Consider the following 18162-nt stretch of genomic DNA (forward strand, 5'->3'; position numbering starts at 1 on the left):
TAAACTGTTCTTAGTTATTGCATATTTCAATGAATGATGAATCATTATAAAATACAGTTGCTACCTACACAGTCTGCAAGTAGCTTTGAGAATGTGTTGACTGGTCATAACTAAAGGAGTTAGGATTGTATTACTCAACAACGTCTTTAGCTTTAAACATAATTTGGTTGAAAAAATAAAACTAAACTGCGAAACACAGTGTGATGCGTAGCTCACGTTTCCAAAAGCATGAACTCTTCATAGCGGCTGTTTCAGAGTTTGATTCCTCCCCTGCCTGTTATTTTACTTTGTAACATGAGTGCTAATAACCGCGGTGAATGCAGGAGGCGTCGGCGTGTGCGCCCTACCTGTTCCCGTTGTAAGCGCTCTTGTAGACGGGCGTCTGCTGGATCATCTCGTCGGTGTAGATGGGCACGGCAGTCCGGACGCACTCATGCGAGCACTGCAGGCTGTCGTTGTAGGCAGTGAAGATGTCCACCTTGCTGGGCACGCGGGCCGGCGTGAAGTCTGTCAGGTTTTGGCAGCTTTCTTCCTGCTGGTGGATCTTGCGCTGATGGCTGTTGTGGCGGCCATTTACCGATTGCGCACAGCTACAAAAACACGCACCAAAGACAAGAAAACAAACAGAAAATCATACCTGGAACCCTGCTGAAATCGCGTGGGCGGCTAAAGTGAATGCGCCTAAAGTAAAGGAATCTTTCCTACCAGTTTTTAAGGACGAGTGTTGTGATCAAGGCTGCGATAACCATAATGAGAGACACAGTGATTGTGATTATCTGGTGAACTGCCAAACCTGCGGAAAAAGAAAAGTAACACAGGAGGAGGATTAGCGTTGCTGAGGAAACGCTCTCGCTGCCGTAGCCCAGAGCACAGAGCTGAACACTTCACTTCTCTTTTCTGTGCTCGACAAAAGCACCAAGAGCGGCCCTTGTAAAAAGTGAAGGCAGTGATGCCATTTTGCTCTTCAGTAGGTATTTATGACACTGTCACCCCCTGCTATTCATGATTTAAGTGTGATATGAATGATTCCATTAGAGCAGAGCCAACTTTAAGTTATTATTCTTGCATCATTATTTGGATTTAGCGAACCAAATGGATCCAAGCGGATCCACTCCGAGCTCAGTAACCTGTTTTTCACCAGTACCTTCTTCTTTACATTTTGCCCTGAGGCTTTTTATTCAATCATAAAGCAAGAGCAATTGTTTGATATGCTGAATCAAATAACATATTTGATCAAAAGGGGGTCCTGATCTGCAGTCGCGCATGTTAAAGAGGGGCTGGTTTGATGGAGCTTCACTTAAACGTGCATGATTTTCAAACGCCATCATTTAACACTTTGGAAATCTTCATACCGAAATAAAGAGACAGAATAAGTAGATGTGTTAAGTACATGATTGTCGTCATTGCCAAAAAGTGACATAACCAATACAACACTGATATATAAACCTTGAACTTGAACCATAGTGGGAGTGTGCGTGCGTGTGTGTGTACAGTATGTGTGTAAAAACACGCAACCATGTAGGGACTGAAACAACCTAAGGCAGTCTTGAATAAAACAACAAGGTTCTGTGGCGATAATACTGGTTCCCCCCCCCCAAATATAATGGTGGGGAATACTAGTCAGCTTGTGAAACACAGAATCTGCCACTTAATATTCATAATGCGCGGGCTGTTTAAGAATCTATTTGCACCGCCCCATTATAAAAAAAAAAAATTATTCGACAGATTAAAAGCCAATTACGGGGCAATCAACAGGATAACAGACAGTGGTTGTAGAATATTTCACACACGCTGATCGGTCAATGGAGAGTAAACACTTTTGGGAATTGATTTCTTTCACAGATTTAAGACGGGTAATAAACCCATCGACCCCTCTATAGTCAAACGGCCCACTTTAGTCACAGGTATCTGGTTTATTGCACTGTTTTACTAAGCGGTTTTGGATATTGCAAAGCCACACAATTATGCCTGTCCTTTTGGATCTTAGGAATGTGGAGCACAGGTTCCCTGCGTGCTCCCTTTGTTCTGTATGACTACAGTACAAATGCATTGTTCTTAAGACTTCTGCGTGCGCTGATCTCTCACTTTTGTAACAGAGCAGTAATCCAGGGACCAAACTGTGCCGTACGTGTCCAATTACGGGGATCCTATTCAACTGTACTGTAGGGCTGCTGTGCGTGTGTGTGTGTGTGTGGGTGAGTGATACGGCGCGAGGCTCCTGAGGACACGGTGACACGCTGCAGCAGGTGACACGCTGCAGGAGACAGGAAGAAAAAAAAAAGAATGATGGTCATGATGAAAGTGCCCACGTGTTCCCTGTACATCTCACCTCTCCGTCAGACAGCTGCCTAGCTGCTGATCCCAGACAATTTGTCTCAAAAGGAAGTGCTGCTCGGCCATTTTGGGGGAAGCGTGCGGCCTCCTCGTGGACGATAAACCTCGGCTGTGCAAAAGGCCGCCCAGGTCAACCTTTGGATTAATAATAACATTTCCGATCTGACGAGCCATTTGCATCCCCCCCCCTCTCTGTCCTGGCTCGTCTCCGGGGCGACGTCGAGGCTGTTAGGTTGGAAGTGTTCGGTTATAAATGATCATCTGTCCCGAGTTCAGGCATAATGGAGCTTGCCGGTGACCTTGATCAATAGCCGAGGTGTCAGCGTGAAAGGGTGCACTTCCCAGTCCGGAAATTTCTAATTAAAAGCAGCGCTTGGCGAATTTGTTCTGTAATACCAAATCTTATTAAATCCCACCGTGTTCTCTACATAAGGTTGGACGGTGTCCCTGCCTCCAATGGAGACTCCTGTGCCCACTCTTCTGGGAATAATAATAAAATATATAATTTAACCATCGAATGGCAAATGTTGTCAGTGAACGCAACGCGTGCATGTTGAGCAGCTCCGCCAGTCTGGATCTGGTTGACGAAAAAGGTTCGCGCTGTGTGTAGTGAATTGATGCCATGCAAAGTCCTCCTGGCTCAGCGAGCGTTCCTCCAGGCTACCGTTAGAAGCCAAAGATATGTACCCTTTCCCCGTACAGCTCTCGAGTGAGACAGATTAACCCGACAAAGTGAGGTCCAGCAAAACAAACATGACCATTAAATGTGTTATTACCTCATTTTCAGAGCATTACGTTTAAGGGTAAAGGGATAATGGAGCAGCTAATGATGTTGGGGACGAATCGGAGCTCAGAGGCCAGTTATATTTTTATCCAGGGCTGCCAGTTGGAGGGAAAGGAAATTTGGCCTGGCCACGTGAAACTCATTGAGCCCAGGCAGTCAGGTTGAAAAATCACCTCTGGCAGTCCGCTTGCTTTAGAGATAGCCGGTTAGGTTTTGTTTGGTCAAATCCCTGCCAAGCAAAGGGAGGCTGCGCTGCGCGGGAGGAAGATAGAGTGCGAAGGGGACGAAGAGGGATTCACAGAAGAGAGGACAGCTAGCTTGTGACCTCGGTGGCAGCAGGATTTGAGGCCCCATCGTTGCTTCCAGCCAGAAATAAATGAGATTTTTTTTCTTTTCTTTGCTCTCGAGGCCGTGACAGTTTGATGAACACGTCAGAGAAAAGCAAGGCGGTCAGATGAAATACATCCTAGATGCCTACTTTTAATAAAAGGATCACTGTTCAGACACAAATACTCAAGTGTGAGGTCAATAAATGTGCCTACCTGGTAGCACCTTCTTAATTGTCTTTTTTGACCTCTGTCACATCACAGCTATCCATCCTCTACAGATCTAGTATTAAATATTAAATTACTATTTGTAGGAGTGACAAACCCACAGAATGTAAATAATTAAATAAGCGACTATGCAGGACCCCTCAGCTGTAATTTAGCGTCTCTCCTGACACGAGACAACCTTTGCTATTTCTGCAACTCTCGTGTCGTCACACACAAGGCAAATCACTCGTGATGTCTTCATTTTGTTGTCTCTTATTCGTTGCAACCCAGGTGCGTGAAGGCCGCAAGTCACAAGGGCCCTGAAACAGCTAAATGGAATCCAGCCATCGTATAACTTTGCCGCTGCGACGTGCCACGTTGTCATAACAGACTGCACCCTGCAGCAATAACGATCAACATATTGAATACCAAAATGAATGCTCTTGTGGACATGTGGTCCACGTCAACATCACAAATAACAACATATTGTTACAGCCGGTCATAACTTTTAGTAACCCAGGAGCATTTCAGGCTCTGCATGCGGCCATTCACACGACCTTGCTGAGTATCTGCAATTTACTTGGTGAATGATGTGACAGCAGGCTGTTTGTCCTCTGAGTAACAATGCCATAAGGCAATCACACTGGCCAGAGGATGGGGTGGGCGGGGGGGGGGGGGGGGGGGGACTATTTAATTAGTATTCATGTATGTGCGAGTTCTAGTGGAAGCCTTACCAGGCAGCCATTGCAAAGAGCCAGAGAGTCGGGCTAATGGTGCCTACACCCACACTGCTGGCTGATGCGCTCAGAAAATGTAGAGCGGTGGTGGCGGCTTACGGACGTTGCGCCGTCCTCCTCCGCCACGCGCCACAAAGCACGTATGCATTCGAGAATTGGAACGGCTCACGCCGTTTGACCCCATCGCCTCTCCTGCTGCCTGCCCCTCCAGCAGCACCGGTTGGGGGGGGGGGGCTGGACCTCTTCAGTCATAAAGGTGGCGAGCTTGTGGTGAGGAATTTCCAATTAACGCTGATGTCAAAGTGTCAATCTGGGCTGATTTCCGCCGAGTCACCTGAAACGCTTGTAGAAGACGAGGGTGCAGACAGAGAGAGGGAGGAACAATCACACTTCGGTGCTACTTCTCGCCTTGTCACATAACTCAATCAAGCTGGTTGGCAAATGATCGGCCCGAATGATCAAAAGTCAGTGTTCCTGCCTCCGTGACGGCATCCCTCACAGGAGGATGCGCTGGTCCTGTGTGTCAGCAGCAGTGGCGAACACGCGGGGGCTCCTCGTGTTAGCAACAAACAGATGGAAATGACTCTAATTTTCAGGTGAGTGGGAAATGGCTTTGCCGCTAACTCTGTGTCTCTCTGTCACGTGGGAGACGGGAGACATTTTACCAGCGAACAAAAGCTTTGCCACGCAGAAGCACTGGCCAATTCTCCGGCACCCCCTCTTTCCTGTCCAACGCCACTCGCTGAAGTCGAGGCTACAAACAAACAGCAGGTCGTGTTGAAATTCAGCATTGTGCTCTGATTGACAGCCGAGCTCTCCGGCATCCAAATAGGAGTCTCAGTCGACGTCTGCACTTCTCTTCCTTTAGGCAGACGTGTCTGAGGTGAAGCGGTATTTCTCGGTCTGGCCCCTTCCTTTCCTTTTGGCTCGTATGTTTTTTATGTGAAGCGGGGGTTCGGCCGCGCACGATCCGCCACCAGGCATCAGCATTTATGTCCCGATTTAACGCTCAAGAAAAGCAGATTCGTTTTTACCCATTTTATCGGAGAGCAATGGCAAGTTCATTGGATTTCCATGGTAACGGCCGGGGAAAGTGCTTTCTCCCGGTGTGTCTCTCGCTGTTGAAGAGGCTGTATCGCACGCCTCTACAGGTCCGCCACGGGTCAAAATGATGCATTACCATGTGCGCTGAGCTCGCCTCTTCAGAAATAGGTTCCTGGGACGCTTAACATACATTTTACATGTCCTCCCATTGCGCTGCAGTACATGTGGACTCACTTATACTCCTCCACGGTTCATTCACAAAATGGAAAGCGGGAATATGAGCTGCTGCGAGATGGATGTATTTATTTCAACCACCTGCTGGCTCCGACACTGGATACGGCCTTTTACTTGAGAGATCCACGCGTGTCGGTTTCCGGTCGCCACGGGAAACCGCGGTGAGGCGGACGGCTCGCGTGCCGCATCCAGCAGACATAAATCGGTTAAACGACAAAATGTATGGACCGTCGTTGTCCTACACAGCACTGTGCTGGTGGCATCATGGATTCTGCTCAGCACTTTAAAATCTGTTGCCAGCGTTTGGACTGAGAGGCATTTCTAGACAAGTGTGTTTTATCAAATATATGTTTCTGTTCTCCCTGAAATGTAGACTAAGCAATGAAATGACTGTGAGGGAGGGAACACGGCGTTATTGGTTACTGTTATTGCCCCTCGTTCTGGTTCCATCAAGTGATCTTTATTACTCTGTGATGTGAATGGTTCAGATATGTGATATTTCATTTTTTCTTGACTACATTTGTTTGCATTTTTTAGGAACGTAAAGTTGCAACTCAGACCTCCTCAGTTATCAGCAATGGCTTTACTAACTGTACTTTTAATCCTCCCGCTGCCATAATGGAGCTGACAGCTCCATCTGCGCCAACTACAGGGGGGGGTTCGCAGTTACCCTCCTCCCACCTCCTGCGTGTCCAGAGCGCCGTGAGAGCCGGATCAACAGGAGGGCTCCTCTAAGTGCCGCATCACGCCGACCGAGATGTGCTCGAGAAGCATTTGGAGGCTGAAAATGCCCAATCGCGCGGCGCAATCTCAACATCGGGAATTAGAAGAGCATTTAAGTCATCAACCTCCCTGGGCTGCTCGGAACCACGACCGTTGGCCTGCTGGGCTACTTCAACGTGCCACAGCGCCTGATTACGGAACCACGTCCACCGTGGGTGAGGCAGCGTTTCCTGGTGAAAGTTGGGCGCGGGGGTGGGGTGGGCGCAGGACTTGTTGGATATTTCTTCAACAAACAGAAGGACTCGTCCCTTTGATTGTCCAGTGTACCAGTGCCAACGCTGAGTGGGAGTAAAGACACATAGACACCGAAGTGCAACACGGGCGAGCTGTCATGTTCTCCGTGTCATTACACAGCAGGCGTCCAACCGAACCAAACGGGTAGGCGGAATGTCACAGGGAGTCACAGACTAACTGAAGCGCCGTTTGTGACTAACCACTCTGAACCTAGTAGACGGACAATTCTTTTTCGGCAAAATCCAGCGTTCTATAACACACCGTTGTTTAGCAGTTGTGCGCAAATGTTCCTTCGAAGGGGAATAAAAAGCATCAAATCACAGCAACATTGACAAACCAAGATTGCCTGACTTGGTCTCCAACAACCCAAACTGAACTGGCTCTGCTGGGCCTCGCTGGCATCACGTACATGGTGATAATTAAAAATTAAAATTCCTATCTGCCCATCATCTTCAATTGTTGAAATTGTATATGTGTGTATACCGTAAATTCCGGACTACAGAGCGCACCTGAATATATGCCGCACCACCTAAATTTAGAACGAAAAAAAGATGTGTACATATATAAGCCGCAGGTTTCAACGCCAGTGGCGTGCGGTCACTGGAGGCAGTGTGAAATGTGCTCATGTTTTTGCTCAGTTGGAGCACGAGCAATTCATGTCTCTCTACGTGTCACCAATGTAATGGTTGTACACAGTTTCATCACATGTCCTCACATCCCATAGTCTGGCTCCTGTATTTCACGTATGTTAGCTAATCTGACAGTTAAATAGCGGTGGACTGCAGCTTCCTGCTTGTCACTGCTGCGGAGGCGGAGTCAGTACTTCCGCCCGCCTGAAGGGGGCGTATATGAGCACGCGGGATCGTTTTTGTGCGTACGCATGGGTCCGAGCCACGAACCTCACCGCACATCACGCGGCCAAAAAACGGCCGTGACGGAGTTCTTCAGATTGTTTTTCCAACGTCTCACAATAAATCCATTAATGGTTTACGTGCAGCCGCTCTGTTTCCTTCTCCGACAGCCAGACTCTGTTTCAAATTGTTTCCTTCTCCGACAGCCAGATTGGTTTCCCATAACTGACAAGTTTTAGATTCTCTGTCTCGCTCTCGCGAGTTAACCCGTAAAAAATGATACATTAGCCGCACCGTTGTATAAACCGCAGGGTTCAACGCGTGGGAAAAAAGTAGCCGCTTATAGTCCGGAATTTACGGTATATATATATAAATTCCGGACTAGAAGTGGCTATAGCCACAATATTACACTAACAGACAGGTTCCTTTATTTATATATAGGTAATAATATATGTTAATAAAATTAAATTAAAAAAATAATTAAATAAACTTTTTTAATTTTACTCTTCCATATTTTGGGCATTCAAAACATTCAATCTGGAATCCAACAACTATGTAATGTCGTATCCCATAGCAACGATGACATGGGTATCGCTTAGCAAGAGTAAGATCATCACAGAAGTCCTTACAGACATCAGTCCGGTCTGAAGACCACTCTGACAGTTGTAACTGAAGACGTACTGAGCAGAAAACGACAGATAAAAAAAAAGAATGTCCAACGTCCAGAAAAGCGCGATAATGCTGGAGAAATTGGAATTAAATTCCAAGGACGTTGAACCTCCTGTGAATTTTTACTTACATTCGCTGGAGGAACAAGTGAGAGCTGAGCTGGACAGCGACGCAATGCTCATCCAAACTCAATGTGAGGGGAGAGTTCTCCTCCAGGTTGACGAGGACAAATTGCAACAGTTCCTTGATCTTCTCCGTGAACATAAGACTGGAGATGTACAGAGGGAGATATGTAGCCTAAAAGCCCAGTTAAAAGCGAGCCGGGCCAGGCTGCAAAAGACCCAGGGTGATGTCGAGAGACCGACGTCCAATACCAAGATGCAGTGTGTAAAGTTGCAAATGAAGGGAGAAAAACAACTTCGGCCTACTTTTGAAGAGACTAACACTAAACTGAAGTTGGAAATGATGGGTCAACTGGAAATTGAGAAGGTTCAAACAGAGAAGCTACGCATTGAATTAACAAAGTTGGCAGAAGCTGTCAAATCCGGGGGGAGGCAGGAAGTCAAACGACGGAAAGATTCCAGGTTTTCCATGACGGCCAGAGGCAAAATTGGGAAGCAAAGACATCAGGGATTGTAGCAGCCCTGAGAGCAGCACGGGGCAAGCTCGAAGTTCAGGAGCTTAAGCAAATGGAAGATACTCTTCTAAATGATGCGGAGCGTGAAGAAATTAAGAGTCATAGTGGAGGGAAGTCCATTGCTGCGCCTGCAACGGACATGGAGTTAGAATTGACGAGCAAACTGGAAATTGAGAGGGCTCTAACCAAATTGCAACACATTGAATTGACAAAGTGGGCAGAAGCTCTTACAAACCAGCAGGGGGCAGCAAACCAAATGAAGGAACGATTCCAAGCCTTCCATAATGCCCAGATGTACAATTGGAAAGTGGCGACAAACGACATTGCGGCGGCCCTGAAAGCAGCAAAGGATGAACTCCAAGCTGAGCGGATGAAGGGAGAAAAACAGGCCCTTCAAAATGACGCAAAAGCTAACAAGTTGAAGCCCCAAGCTGAAGGGAAGTGGATCGCTGCGGCTGACAGCAAAGGGAACTTGGAATTGAAGAGCCAACTGGAAATGGAGAGGGCTCAAACAAAGAAGCAACAAATTGAAATATTGAAGTTGACAGAAGCTCTTAAAAACCAGCAGGAGGCAGTAAAGCACATAAAGGAATTATTCCAGGCTTTCCAAGAGGACACAATGATCAAACAGAGAGCGGAAAAAGACAAGATGGCTGCAGCCCTGAAAGCATCCCAGGACCTTCTCAAGAGTGAGCGCTTCACCACTCAGCAGTTGACGACCAACCAAGGTGAAATGCAACAATTCAAGGGCTTAAGCCAAGCTAAACTGGACGAACAGAGGGATGCTGTCATTAAGCTCAAGGCTGCTCTGGAAAAGTCTGAGCAGGACCTGAAGGCCGGTCAACTCCAGTGGCAACAGGAAAAGGTTTCCCTCAAAGAACACTGCGTCCACTTGTCTCCTTCCGAGGGACAACACATGGGCACGCAGACCCAGGCAGTGCTTTTGGCTTACTGCATCCAGCTGGATACTGCCGCAAAGAAGGACATGGCGACGTTCCGCGACCTCTGTCGAGCAAGACTGGCCGAACAGACTCAAATCAACGAAAGCACCAAGGCTGCTCTCTTTAATAGTGAGCATTGCCTGCATAATGCACGTTATGAGTGGCAAAAGGAGAGGTCTTCCCTGACAACTAAATATGCAGAAGTCCGTGACGTTCTTCAAGCCCAGGTGAAGACCATTGCTTTTCTTCAAAAGCGGGAGACAGAGGCCAAGCAGACGCTGGAGAGAATCCAATCAGCCCATCAAGGCCAGCTAGAAGAACAGAAAGCTGAGTCCAACAAGACCTTGTCATCTATGAAAGTTATCAATGATCTGTTGGAAACCTGCCGTCAGGAAAAGTCCTCCCTCACCGCAGAGCTGCAGACACAAGATACGGTCAACAAAAGCCGTACTATTGAGTGGCAGCATGAGAGGTCTCAGCTCACAGCCAGGCTGAATAAAACATCCATGGACCTTCAACATGCCATGGAGAGGAACATCACTGTTTTCCGAACAATGGACAAGGAGGCTGCGGAGACGTTTGAAAGAAACCGTGCATCCCAAGACCAGCTGATCTCAAAAATTTGGAAAGAAAAAGATGACATATTACAAAGGGATCGCCTCACCTTTCAGCAGATGAAATCACACCTCGAAACAGCCACGCGACGCGTTGTTACCAAGCAAGAGAAGCAGGAGGAGGACCACAAAAACCTCGTAGCTTCTCTGATGAAGAAGTTTAAGGATGAACGAGAGAGTGAACGTCTCAAATGGAACGAGGAGAGGTCTGACCTCCTTAAGATCGCAAAACAATCCATGGTAAGGGAGGAGGAGTATGAGATGAACAACATCTCCTTAATGACTGAAATGAAATACCTTAAATGTCAGATCAACAAGCCGAAGAAAAAGTGGTACAAGCTATTCTAAGGCCCGGCTACAGATGTCAACACCCATGACCGCCACACACAGACACCAAAACGCATTGTTGTGAGGACCAGTCAACTCCTAAACAGCACTAAAACGCACACACAAAAAAATACATAAAACACACACATAAACACACACAAAAAACCCACATAAACACACAGACACACACACAAAACCCCACATAAACACACACAAAAAACCCCACAAACACACACAAAAAAACACACCAACACTTAAATACACACATAAACACACACAAAACCCCCCCACAAACACACACAAAAAAACATAAACACACAGACATAGATCTTCTCCGGGGTGAAGAAGTTTGCGTGTCCCAATGAACCTGAGGGCTGTGTTGCCTGGAGCCTGGTGCTCCTGTTGGGGTTACCCATGGCCAAGTGAAGAATGGACGAATGGACGAAGAATGGTCCAAAAGACTAACCAAGACTAACCAAATAGAAAACAAGTTACCTGGCCCAGAGCTGGACCCAGAACTTGTCTAGTACCTTCCCAGAAATAACACAAATGATCATTTTTATTGGGATCAATTCACGGTAGATTCGGATGCTTTCATGTCATTTTACGATTGTAGATGTTGTCTGCTGCTGCTATTCTTACAAAAAGTATTTTCCTGACTAATTGGCCGCAGTGAACGCCTAGGGCAGAAACTCTTAAGGTTTTTTTTTTTTTCATTTAAGCTGTAGAGCTCATCAGCATGCCATTGCTTTAACAATACTTTGGTAGCTATGACAAAAACCTGCTTTTAATTAAGAAATTGAGAGAATTGCCGTGGTCACTTTAGGCCTTGTTCAACTCCTGATGTGAAAGCAAACCAGAGCACAAATAGCCACTAAAGTCCTGCTGTCCTTGCATGAACAGCAACTACATCTACTTGAGAGCTTTTGGTTCCTGAAGCCCTCCATCCGGCATCTCGAAAATATTAGACGTTACACATCAAAATTTTTCTTTCATCTGTAATTGTGAATAGGTAAACGAAGGCATGCTAATTGATTATAATTGGCCTTAAAATAACTTGCTGTGTGCCGAGCTGATTCTGTTAACACCAAGCTGTGCACCAAATAGCTTCATTGGTCTCCATGCACTGTGTTTCTATCATCATGAAACCGCGATCTCAAAATGTCTCGCAGCACGTTTTTATTCATGGCCCTTGGAATGACTGCCCCTGCGAAGGCCCCAGCTGGGACCCCCTGCCCTGTTGCCATAGATACTCAGCAAGGCTGAAGCTCTTTAATGTTGAGATCAATAACTGTTTTGTTTAGTGATATTTTTATGCTGCGGTCCATTAAAACCGTGTTTTACTCTAGCAGCTTGGTCATGACTATGCAACATTTACTTTGACAAAACAAATAAACACTATCCGTTAAAGTATCTGGGGCGGGGCTCAAAGGGGGCAGATCGTTTTGGAACTTCAATATTTTACTCTTTGGCATGCCGGGAAATTTTCTTGCGTACTAGTTTTCACAATATGCCATGGCAATCAATAATAGTGCTTATTAACAGCACAGGGCCAATATAGACATAGAAACCCTGTGAAGAATACAAGGGGGCATTCCATCATTTCACTTCTCTGATACATGAATCTCATCCTTTATAGTTTGCTCAGCATCACCAAGGCTGTGGAGGAAACATCTGTATGATAGTAAGTAACAGGCTGAATGCTCAATGCTTTGTCACTGTCATTTGTTTAGTGGGATGCGTGATAATTATCCTGTTCTCCTTTATGGGATTATGCATGCAGAGGGGTAAGGAATGCGGTTTGGATCTGGATTTGAGGTTGATATTCATTTACATTGTCAATAATGGAAATACGCAATGCACTTGATCATTTTTGGACTTTTGTTAATTCATTTCCTGATGAGATGGTTTATTATTTTGTATTTGTTGTATTGGGTGGTCAGGTCTGATTTCTCTGAGCATTTGCAATAAAAACACTTGAACTACATTATGTTTCATGTGTCTTAATGGGGGATCAAATAAGAAATGTTTAATAAAATAATTGTTTTAGAAGTATTTGATCAAAATGAGTTGCACTAATTCATTTAATGTAATCCTATTGCATGGGTGTTCTTAGATCTACACATATGTATTGGATGGAAATCCTGCACACAAATGAATTGAGTTCTTCCAATGACTTATTGCCAAAAAGAAGTTTAATTTAATGAGGAGACTCAGAGGTGACTTGTCAGAATCTGATTACCCAAAGAGTGTGTCTGTTTACGCTGCAACGTCTGACTTGATGAGAGGAGACTTTGGAAACTTTCTCTGCCGAGCTCTGGCGTCTTGCCTTCGCGGTGACACAGCGCTGTCAAAGATGCATCATCCTGCGATGTTTCCACCATTACATCAGACCACAGTCAACAGGCAAAGTGGGAGATTCAGCACATCCATGCGAGGGAAAAAAGGCCCTTTGGGATATTTTCCCTCCTCTGCCTCCTTCTACAAACAACCACCTGCATCTATGTTTGACATTAGAGCGAGAAACCTCCCCCCCCATCCACACGCACACGCACACACACACGCAACCAGAAACAGCGGGAGATGATTCCGGTCATGATACTCACATCTCACATGCCTTGCGTGGCTGAGACAAAGTACGCTAATGTGTGCTTGCTGCCTTCAGCACTCATGAGTCAGACTGAAGTGGTTCAAGCGGGCCGTTTATTGCAGGGGGCAGCGTTCCTGCTGGGATCCCACAGCTCCCACAGCTCCCACATCCACACGCGTTTTCTGAGCTGCGGTGGTCAAAAATCTATGTGAAAATAATGATGTGTATTATTCTTCCTAAAGACATATATTTCAACTGAGCTGTTGAGAACAGTTAATGTTTTTGTTATTAATAAAAGGGCCGCAACGTGCAGGCTCCATACTATTCTAACAGTTAAATCGATTTGGATATGAATTGTCATTTTATATGAGCAAAACCGAACCAACCCACTGTTGCTGGGACACGTCTCTGAGTTACCGGTCACATGCAGCAGCGCTTTTAGACTACAATTAACTGATGTCTGGCTGCCCAGGTGCGTTTCTCCCAGAGGTGCTCTCTGAGTCGGAGGTGTCGGATGGCGGAGAGCAGCTCCCGCGCACACAGATTCTCTGATCAAACAGTACAACAGTATTTAAAGAGCATTAGTTTGACGTTCCCCCAGGGGGGGGGGGGGGGGGGGGGGGGGGGTTGATCACCTGGCGTTCGTGGAGCTGCACGTCTTCGCGCCACGCTGCTATTTCAACAATTGCAGCTGGAGTGTGTGAGCAGTATTTGAGCCGGTTACATATTTGAGAGTGTAATACGTCTCTATTAGCTTGACATGTCTTGCACCGCCCTTCAAACTGAGCCTTTATGGGTTGTTTATACGACACGACAGTGCATTAATACGCCATCATGCCACCATCATCATTAATAAGACCTATTGGAGTTATGTCTTCCAGAGCAGAGGACACATTTAGTCTCCCTTTGTTTGCACCTAGGCAGCTATTTTATGTTATGCATATGTTTCAACACAATTGCAGACTAAAATGATGCTTGTTAAAAGGATTTTCACATAAATATGTGTGTGTAAGTGCAACCAAGATGCACTTGAGGCCGCGATGTAGTCACGTTATTACACTGTCGGTTGGGGGGGGGGGGGGGGGGGGCTGTTATAATGGTAGAGGAAACACTGAACTGAATACATGCAATAGGAAATCCCAAGCTGATCTATTTGAATCGAATTGTTCTCCTGATTAAGACAATTTGTTTGAGACGATGAGTTGGTGCGGTGTTCAGACTCCGATTGAATGGAATGAATCCATAAAGATGTTCAAAGACAAAGCAGGAAAGAGAGAAGAAAGAGAACAAGTGAAGTGAATGCTTTAGTTTTATCAGCCATCCAGTGCTGTCGGTGTGGTAATTATGTTTTGCCTTGGGGCCAATGTGAGGCCCACACGGGTTAATGTGTTGTGAAGGAAATACAAAAGTTTTCTTCTGTATTCAAGCATCCAGCTTTGCTTTGAGGGGAGATTCTATTCATCTGACACAGTCTGCTTATTGGTACAATAATGTGCACCCGGTCTGAGAAACTTTCTTTTTATTTTCCTCTTGGATGAAATATTAAGCCGTCATCTTAAAGCGCTTGGTGGTCAAAAGAAAATAAAAAAGGATCACCACATCGTCGAGAAGACAATTACATCTTGTCCACCACAGGGCAGTATAGATTCATAGCGCAGACATTAAAACCTACTTCTACGATCATTCGTGTTCCCACATGGGAGCTCTGTGTTGTTTCTTTTTTTTACCATTAATCGCACTGTGAGGCGACTTGTCATATTATATTCAAGGCGTGCTTGGGGTTTGGCTAATTATCCAATGGATGACATCCTCGATTTAGTTTATTTTCTGCAATATATATTTATTTAATTATATTTCAGCTAGTTAGTAATTCCACCGAACTGGTGATGACGGTTGGTGAGTTTAAGTGTGTTTAACAATGACACTCGGAAGGTGTAGGGTTGTATTTTTTGCTTTAATAAGGGAGATAGTTGTTGTGATTCTTAGCTAAGATAACTATGGCTGGTTTTGAACATATTGAACCCACAGGACCGACGTTCAAAACCACCACTGTCAAAACTATCGCTAAGGTTGTTGAGCTCAGCTCCACAAAAGTGTTTGGAGTGAGAAAACACAGCACAGGGGACCTTTTTTGCATAATAATAATAATCCATAATCGAGCCAAAATTTTCAGTGAGTATAATTTTTTGTTCCGCTGTGCTTTTTAAGACATTTTTCATGTAATTGAGTAGGAGGTTGCCAAAGACTTTTGATCACCGTTTCTGTTTGCTGCCTCATTTTATGACATTTATATTAATGCACCAAATGGGAAAGGTGCAATTAGCATAGTGCTTGCTTCACAAGTTGTTAAACATGACTTATGCTTTATGGCTACCTGTATGGTCGATTTAAAAAGGCGCGTTCCTCACGGGCTTAATGAAATGGTAAATCTGATATGTCTGGCTGCAGGGTTGTGTGTTCACTGCACAGAGGGACGGTCCATAAAAGCCCCGCGGGCTAATGGAAGTAATTTAGGCACGAGGAGAACAGTGTAAATTATGTAAATACTCCGTAAATGTGTTGCTATTCTCCCATTTTATAGGAGGATCATTAGTCTAAAAAGGATAAAAAATAGGTACGAGGAACATGATGGTTTCGCTTTATTATGTGTTAACAATTTACCGAATCCTGCATTCTGTATTTATTGTGACCTTTGTTGCAGCTAAATGTAACCTTGATGCCACATGTTTTTTTCCCCTTGCAAGCAGAGGATTTTTTAAAAACTTTGTCACATTCCTGATCTGGTTGTTTGGTTTAATTAGTTTAACACGTGCACGTTGGCAAGTCAAGACCAAAAAGGCCGTTCCTAAACGTGTTACAAATTTGAGATGCAGATTTTAGTGCAAAGGTCTGCTTCGAAACATCATTGCATAGAATAAAAAATAAGTCATATTAACTTCTCAAAGCAGAAGCCAATTTATCTGGGTAAAGAGACGCTGCTCTAAAAGTACTGGTGTTCATTTCTATGCCATGCGGTTCTCTTATCAGTTTCGATTTTATGAAAACTGCCTCGGGGTAGAAAGGTGAAGCGCGCTATTGTTTTTTTTTTAAATGACGATTCTCTGCATCGTAGACATGGGTGACAAATGCAGCTTAAACAAGGATTTCTGGACGTGCTCACAGCAGCCGTGAAAATCTGTGCTACGCCTCACCTGGTGTGTCCCGATATGGCTTTGGTGTTGTGACGGTCTCCCCTCTGCTGACAGTGGTGCTGAGCCTCCTGGGCTCCGGGGTAGTCACCACAGTGAACGTCCTTTGGGAGAGCCTGGTCGTAGTGCTGGGGCTCGTGGCCACCACGGTGGCCACGGCCTTGGTGGACAGCGTTGCGTTGGGCTTGCCGTTGTCGTCGACGCCATCGGTCCCGGTGGGTCCCCAGTCAATAAATCCGGCCACCGTGGTCGTCCGGCCCTCCTGAGACTTGTCGTGGCCGTCCCACTTGAGCTGCCTCCTGGCTCTGAGTAACGGCCGCGCCGCGTCCCCTCTGCTCCCGCTGGGCGGAACCGCTGGAGCTACTAAAGCCAAAGGGTCGCTCGTCTCCATTTGAGAGTATCTCAGCCGGCACTCCTTACACGCCGCCGGTCCCTTCTGCGCTGGCTTTCGATGCTTTTGGCCCTTGACCTTGGGCCCTATCCCCGCCCTGCTGTCTTGGGGTGGAGGGATGGGGTTGAGGAGGCGGCGGGCCAACGGGCTGGCTGTCCTCCAGTGAAGCTTGTTGGGCGCGTCCCACAGCGGCTGCCAGCGAGGACGAGAGCGAGGCACCGGTTTCGGCGCGAGCTTGACGCCCGTGCTCTCGCTGAGGGGGCTGCCCGCCGAGAAGTCCAGGGTGAGGTGCGTCACGGCCAGCAGGATCCACACCCGTTGCCCCACACAGCTGCCTGGCCTCGAAGCAGACGGACTGCGGAGAAGGGAGGAAGCAAACGAGAGAAGGCCTTTTATTCAGTGTACGGGTTCACTGTATGTTCGAACCATGCCAATGGTTCCCTCTGTCTCCGCCCCTCCAACCCCCACGTCAGCGTCCAGCCTCCACGGTGCACTCCTGGCAAAGTTCTACTCCACAACTTCTCCTCAATCAAGCTTTGATGATAATTAGGTTCTCGGAGCGGGTCTCTTGAGTCGCAGTTCAAAAGTCGGGGCGCGATGGAAATGTTGTACAACATGTGACAGATTATGGATCTGCACTCTTTGCTCTCAGCAGGCAAAAGCAGTGATGACTTATCCTTGATGTTACAGATTCATATCAATCCGGGGGGGATGATTACGCCGACACACAAGGTCAGGCTTGGTTTAGCTGATCATCATATTCGGCATTATCTCCCTCAGAAACAAAGTCATCTGATTCCCAAAGGGCAATTTGATTATGTGGCGCAATGATCGGGCGGTAACATGCAGAAGGCACAGCATGACGAGGAAATTCCAGAAAACTTTCCCCAGCACAGCTAGAGCAGTAATGTATTCAAAACCATCCACCCCCTCCCAAAGAAAACGTCCTTTGTTATTGTATAACCCCATGAAACAGGGTGACGAGGTGACAGACAGGCCGGCTGCTCAGGCTGGGAATCTTTTTACAGGCAACCTTCAGAGGCCCCTGCAACAAAGCTACACATTGATTCCTAAGGGAGAAACCTCATTATGGGCTATCTTTCATCTCTGCTGTCCTTGGTCAATTTAAGCCCACGCGGACGACTCATTCTGGGCGCATCACAGAGGTGATGACAGGCAGAAAAGTGCGAAAAGGGTTCATCGCCTGTCAGAAGCGACGCAAAGACGTCCGTCGTTAGTTTTATCGCCCAGTCATGTTCTTGCAGGTCTCG

General features: G+C 46.3%; 1 protein-coding gene across 1 annotated transcript in view; it reads right to left on the reverse strand.

Moving 5' to 3' along the window:
• ajap1 (adherens junctions associated protein 1) overlaps positions 1-18162 on the reverse strand; it is a 46519-nt gene that overhangs the window by 7292 nt on the left and 21065 nt on the right. The window contains exons 2-4 of the mRNA XM_040193358.2: positions 16504-17246; positions 706-793; positions 348-590 (exon numbers count right to left, since the gene is read on the reverse strand). Coding sequence (XP_040049292.2) covers positions 348-590; positions 706-793; positions 16504-17246 — 1074 coding nt within the window. The remainder of the gene's footprint in view (positions 1-347; positions 591-705; positions 794-16503; positions 17247-18162) is intronic.

The sequence above is a fragment of the Gasterosteus aculeatus genome, chromosome 2, assembly GCF_964276395.1.
Source record: "Gasterosteus aculeatus chromosome 2, fGasAcu3.hap1.1, whole genome shotgun sequence".
NCBI classification, from domain to species: Eukaryota; Metazoa; Chordata; class Actinopteri; order Perciformes; family Gasterosteidae; genus Gasterosteus; species Gasterosteus aculeatus.